Source organism: Poeciliopsis prolifica, unplaced genomic scaffold (genome assembly GCF_027474105.1).
Source record: "Poeciliopsis prolifica strain line A6 unplaced genomic scaffold, Auburn_PproV2 SCAFFOLD019, whole genome shotgun sequence".
Lineage (NCBI taxonomy): Eukaryota > Metazoa > Chordata > Actinopteri > Cyprinodontiformes > Poeciliidae > Poeciliopsis > Poeciliopsis prolifica.
In genome coordinates this window covers 5,583,972-5,590,119 of record NW_026562394.1, presented here as the reverse complement: position 1 = coordinate 5,590,119, position 6,148 = coordinate 5,583,972, and the positions used below count along the sequence as shown (strand labels likewise).

At 41.5% G+C, this 6,148-nt stretch overlaps 1 protein-coding gene across 1 annotated transcript; it reads right to left on the bottom strand.

Moving 5' to 3' along the window:
- Positions 1 to 573: 573 nt before the first annotated feature.
- LOC129368407 (LIM/homeobox protein Lhx1-like) lies at positions 574 to 5,697 on the bottom strand. Its single transcript, XM_055043345.1, has 5 exons — positions 5,014 to 5,697; positions 4,189 to 4,409; positions 3,823 to 4,097; positions 2,005 to 2,161; positions 574 to 1,862 (listed from the first exon to the last, which is right to left on the bottom strand). The coding sequence occupies exons 1-5, from the start codon at positions 5,181 to 5,183 to the stop codon at positions 1,462 to 1,464; spliced, it is 1,224 nt and encodes a 407-aa protein (XP_054899320.1). The 5' UTR covers positions 5,184 to 5,697; the 3' UTR covers positions 574 to 1,461.
- Positions 5,698 to 6,148: the final 451 nt, after the last annotated feature.

The window sequence follows — 6,148 nt, the reverse complement described above, 5'->3', positions numbered from 1 at the left end:
ATTAGATATTAGAGTGTAAAGGATACACGGAGCATATGTAAACCTCTATGCTCAGTAATATGATCAACAAGCTAAACTGTAGAAAACAACTAACATTGTATAATCAAAGACAGATAATGATTTTGTTATAAACAGCTTGACCAGTTCCACTACCATAATAGTTTCAGTATGAAGTGTTAGGGTTAATGCTAACCCTAACCCTATATGAACTGGGATATTCCAATGTGTAATATCATCAAAGGTTGATATGACCTTAGAAATCTTAATGATAAAATTAATATCAAGCATTTTTCATATAATCAATGAGGAATAAGCTGATCCAGTAGTAGGGGAAACATTAGTATGATAGAAGACTATCAAATCCAGCAGTTTTATATTTGAATTTACATAGAAAAGCCCCCTTTTATCACTTACATGTTCATTTTTTTAGACAGAGTTGTTGGAACTGTATGAGCTGGAACAGCTAAAAATCGAAGGCTGGGTCCATGTTAGCCTTGAACTGTTTCTCAAACCAAAAGACAACATATCACTGAAATCAAACACTCGAGCAGCAGAGCTTTCAGAAAACCATTTACTGTTCTGTAGGCTACAATATTTCTTCATCACTCCACTTACAGCTGGACTCATATCGAAGCCAAATCGTCGTTCTTCACCAATATAAAATCGTCAGACTTACAAAGATATCATTCTGAAGGCAGACATGTAAAGACGTTACAAAAGAACCAAATCTGATCACAGTCCTGAGAGACGTACTGTATTGATCTATTGGGCGTCACAGTCATAGTTTGTGATTTGTCACTAAATGATAAAATCCTATCTCACATCATTACAAAGAGACAAAGTTCTGTGAATCAGTTTGTATAAAACATATGCAGTACATCATGCATGTTCATGTCAGAATCTCAGACAAGTACATATTAGAGTAGACGGTGCTGCAAAAACCTCCAAGACGGTCATGTAAAATAATACTCTAAGACTTCTTTGCCAATCAACTGAAGACAAAGTGCAATGTAAACAAAGGGAATAGAAGGGCTTCACATCTTCCTCTCGAGACAAGTATCACATTTATTCACTTGGGACACGGATTTGAAGGTTTGTCACCGGTTCTTCAGCCGGACTCACCCGACACCCTTTTAAAAAAACCCAGCGGACCGACTTGGTACGGTTGAATTTTGATAAGGTTGAATTTTGAGATTGCTTCCAATGACTTTTGCTGCACCAAACTTCGGAAACTAACCAAAGTCCCTGAAGCTGCTCTTTGCTTATTGCTTGATCAATGAGGCCTGGAGCTTGAGAAACACTGGCAGTCATTCACATTTGGACTTTTTTTTTGATAAGTGTCTTGTCAAAAAAAAAAAAAGAAAAAAAGAAAAAAAGTGCCTTGATGATGAATAAATAAATAAATAAATAAATAAATAAATAAATAAATAAATAAATAAAGTGTGCTTTGTTTCAGCTGGATTACCAGGCAGTGCCTTCGCTCAGTTCCGAGGACGGCTGTGACAGCTGGTTGGTGTATCCGTTGTCGCTGAGGGACACGGCCGCGAACGGCGTGCCGGGCCCGCACAGCTCGCTGGAGATGCTGTGAATGGAGCCGGGCCCGCTGGGCTCCGGGCTGGGCGAGTCCGCGGGGTGGTGCGACGCGCCGTCCGAGAAGCACTGCGCGTCTGCGCCGCAGTGGTGCTGCCCCACTCCTGCGTGTTGGTGCTGGTGGTGATGATGGTCCATGGCTCCTAACGGGGTGCCGGCGGGGACCGTCGAGGGCACAAAGCCCAAGTCTGCGGGGGTCTGAGCCTGGGACGGAGGGGGGCCTTGGAAGTAGTCGTAATTCCCACCTGGGCCGTAGTATTCGCTCGGATAATCTGCGTTTGTGAGAGGCGGGATTAGCGCACGGATCGCGTAAAAAGACAGAGAAAGAAACAGTTTTGAAACGTTTCTTTCTTTCATTCTTTCTTTTAAGCTTATGACGTTTCATCAAACAAATGACTCCGTCGAGCACCTGACCTCCATAATAAGAGAAATGGCCGAGCTCTCCTGGTTCCAGTCTCTCTCCCAGAGACCTCATTCTCCTCGGACTCCGGAAAAACACGTGTCTCCGTGCGCTCAGCGCGCTCAGCTGCTTCATGCGTCGCTCTTTGGACCTCCGGTTCTGGAACCAGACCTTAAGGGGACACGAACGAACACTTTTGCTCCGAGAAACCGTGGAAGAATGAACAAAAAGGTGGACAATCTTTCACTGACGAAAAGGTTGTTTCGATTGATATCAAGAATCTATTGAGGAGTCTTAAAATAACAAACAAAGCAGAAAATATTAAATAAGAAAGCAGTAGAAAAAAAACATGCAAGTTTCTTTTCTCGCATTCTTGAGGTTATTAAATATTAGCAGTTCAGTTGCTTGAGTGTCATCCAATCAATCATGTTAATTTCTAAAGGTAATTTGCAACTTGGTAAAAACAAAATCTATATTTTGGTATAAGGCCCATTTAGATTAGGGTTTAAATTGAGATTTTGGCTCAGTCAACAATTTCTCATTTGTTGTGTGAAGGACCATCACAGACTGAGAACCAATCTGTTGATGAAGAATTTCAGCAACACAACTCACTGGAAAAATGTGCCCAAGTTTTTACTGGTTTTATCATTGTTTGTGAACAGATGTTTGGGAAGTTGAACACCTCTGGAACACCTACATAACCGTTCTCAGCTTTAATGCACTTATGTTTTCAAAAATATCTGTGCCGAACCGAGTTCTGACAAATTATTGTGATCATTTTTTGTTGTTTTGGGGGGTTTTGGGAAAATAAGCAAACCCAACCACAGGCTGGGAAGTCGACTGACAAGTTTGACTTCAACTTAAGCGCTGTCACTAAGCAATGCTAAAGCTGGATGAAGATTGTGTTCCAACGAACACAATGTCTCGCCCCCACAGCAGGGATCTGTGTTTATGGAGTTGATGGAATCCACTAGAATGTATAGATCCTCACTGATATCTGTTGAGAACAAGACAGGCTGACAACTGACTTCAGAAGCACTCTTCTTTCACTATTTAGGGAGGATTTGTCACCAAACCAAAATAGTAAACCTTAGCAAAATTTAGGCATAAACTAATTAGAAGTGGTTTATTAATATTATTTTTTTTTACAATTTGAATGGTTGATAATAAAAACAAAACAAAACAAAAAAACAGTGAGATGTGTTAATATGAATGGCATTTTGAAATATAAGAGCTCCATAAAAAACCCAAAAAAGACTAATGACTGACATCAGACTTAAAAAAAAGAAAAAAGTTATTTTGATAGAAACAAGAATAATGACGTTTGTGTGACTTTGCATAAAGTCAGACTTACAAGCTGGGATTCTTGCCAATGAATGTGACATCAGGGGTCAGATTGTCACTACAGTAAGAGTTGATCCTCAATCACAAAGCGATTCTTACTTTTGCTTTCAGTGAAGAACAGCCAAAACCTCAATGATTGCTGTTCATTCGCCTGTTCATTTGAGTGTCTTCTGGACCCTAAGCTTCCATAATCGCAACTCAGAAGTGTGCATTTATTAGAAGACTGTGTCAATTAAAATATGCAAATTGCTTCTCGGATCTCATTGGTTGAATCCTAACAGTTTGTTTTATGAGTGTTGTGAAGTGTTTTGATTGGGGGACCAACGAAATAAAGGAAAAGCTTGAAATGCAGAAAAAAAAAAAATACTAAAAACAAATGAAGGCCAACACTATGACGTTTGATCTCGTTTGAACCCAACTACTCTTCACACCAAACTCTGGGTTTTTAGACAACTTTTTTTTTTTTTCTGTCATCGCCGCCTCCTCACCTGGATCACCCTCATGTTGAGGCCCGTCTCCCGGGACAGCTGCTCGCGGATGTGCCGGGTGGGCTTCGGCGTGGCCGCGAACGCAGCCTTCAGCGTCTCCAGCTGCTTGGCCTTGATGGTGGTCCGGGGCCCGCGCCGCTTGCCGACGGCGCTCTGCTCGTCGTTGTCGGGGCCGCACGCCTCCTTGTCGGACGCGTGTCCGCCCTCCGAGTCCTTCCCGTCGTCCCGCGGGTCCTGCGAGTCCGGGGAGAGGCTCGGGTCGCTGCACGTCGTGACTGTGTCACGAAAGGGAGCAGTTAAATATGCATAGGCATACATATATAAAAATAAATAAAAACCCAATAAGGTAAGATTCGAGGAGCTCACCTGACAGGAGGATCGTGTCCTTCCCGTTGTTGTTCTGGTAGTCCTCCTTGCAGACGAACTTGAACTCGTCCAGGATGTACAGCTCCTCCCCGGTGGACAGCTGCTTGTTACACATCATGCAGGTGAAACAGTTGAGGTGAAACACTTTGCTTTTGGCCCTGCGGACAAGATCGCTGGGCAAAATCCCCTGTGAGCAACCTCCACACTTGGTCCCAAATCTCCTGTTCGGGGAAAGATAAGGTAAGAAATAATAATAATAATAATAATAATAATAATAATAATAATATAATAATAATAATAATAATAATAATGAAAAAAAGAAGAAGAGAAAAAAAACAGGCCAAAGTTTCAGTAGACTATAACTTCATCAATAAATATAAATAAATATAAATAAACATTTTAATAATCGGAACCGGAAGCAGAAATGGACTTACTTTTTTCCCAACAACATGGTGAAACTACAAACACACAATCATTCTCAGGCCCAACGTTTCCTACAATTTCCACTCGATTCTTAACAGAAAATGACACTCAAACAATTAAAGAAAAATGCCAACACCAAATAATAATAATATAAAATAATAATAATCGAAGTATAAAGCGATCAATCGATGTTTTCAGATCACTCATCTATTTAATCGACTTTTCTCTTCTTTTTGGAGGGGTTCATTGAGGGAAATTCTCAATTGTCAAATATTGTAGTGTGTCAAAAGAAAAAAAAATCTAAAATCAATTAAAAAAAAGAAAGGAAGAAAGAAAGAAAGAAAAATAAAAGTGCCTTTCCTTCCTTCTTGACTTGAGGAAATAAACGCGTTGGAGGCTCACCTGAAGAAGTCATTCTTGCAGTACAGTCTCCCGTCCCTGGAGAAGCACTTCTCTGTCAGGCTGCATTTGCATTCGCAGCACTGGACACACTTGATGTGCCACGGTCTGTCCAAAACTTTGAGCAGGAACCTGTCCAGAATAGGTTTCTCACAGTCGGCACAGTGCAGCATTGTCCCTGTCCGGCTGATCAGACTTTCACTGGTCGTGTCCTCCCGACACCAACCCCCTGCCCCCCGCACTCCTCCCTCAACAATCTTCGATCCTCCGAGTGTTCTTGATGTTCGATCAGGGGGATCCACTGGGTCCAAAGCTGCTCTGGAAGACCAGGCTATACATCATCGTCCGTTTGCGGGCGTCCTGTAATCCACATCCACGCATCGGCTCCAAACGAGACATTGTTTTCATCACGTGCAGAGAAGCATTTCTTTGATCAAATTATTTATTGTAAATCAAAGTGGGGCCCGGCAGGATCTTCCAGTGTTTGCCATTTTATCGAAAAGCACAGAGGGTGGTGGGGGGAGGAGGAGAGGAAAAAAACAAACAGGTTGAATTAAAAACAACACTGATAAAAGGTGACAAGATATCCCCAATGTCGTCTGATGAAGAGGTAAATAATGCTGAGCAGCAGTCGGAGCGCTTTGCCTCGCCGTTTGCGCTCCGCTTTCCCTCTGATGAGCCTCTGAGCCTGAGAGGAAGGCTGTAATGAGCTCACCTTGTGCCGCTCAGCCTATTGCCTAATAAGGAACAGCCTACGTCATCGCCCCAGGAACCTATGAGGAGTCGTTTCTGTTTTTGTTTCACCTCGACACTTCATTTTACGACAAATGAAAACACAGGAGCAGTAGTTCAAAATCACCCGGTGTATTTCCTTTAAAACAAACAAACAAACAAACAAACAAACAAAAAAAAAACTGTTCTAGAGTTACACTATAAAAAATAATTTTTGAGGTTGTCGAGCATTAGACAAACAATACTGACATTTTAAAAATATGCTAGTTTGCAAATATAACGTTTATTAAAAGATAAAAATAACATAGCATAGGCTACTTAATTTTTGAACACTTCTCGCCCAAATGTTTTTATCTGAATTGAGCAGATGTTTATTTAGTCAGGTGTTAGGTTGATTCATCTAGCG

Coding starts and splice junctions, on each gene's coding strand:
- LOC129368407 (XM_055043345.1), bottom strand. CDS start 5,183: ATGCTGCACTGTGCCGACTGTGAGAAACCTATTCTGGACAGGTTCCTG. Junction 4,410..5,013: donor TGCAAGAATGACTTCTTCAG/GTGAGCCTCCAA, acceptor TTCCCCGAACAG/GAGATTTGGGACCAAGTGTG. Junction 1,863..2,004: donor CCATTTCTCTTATTATGGAG/GTCAGGTGCTCG, acceptor TCACAAACGCAG/ATTATCCGAGCGAATACTAC.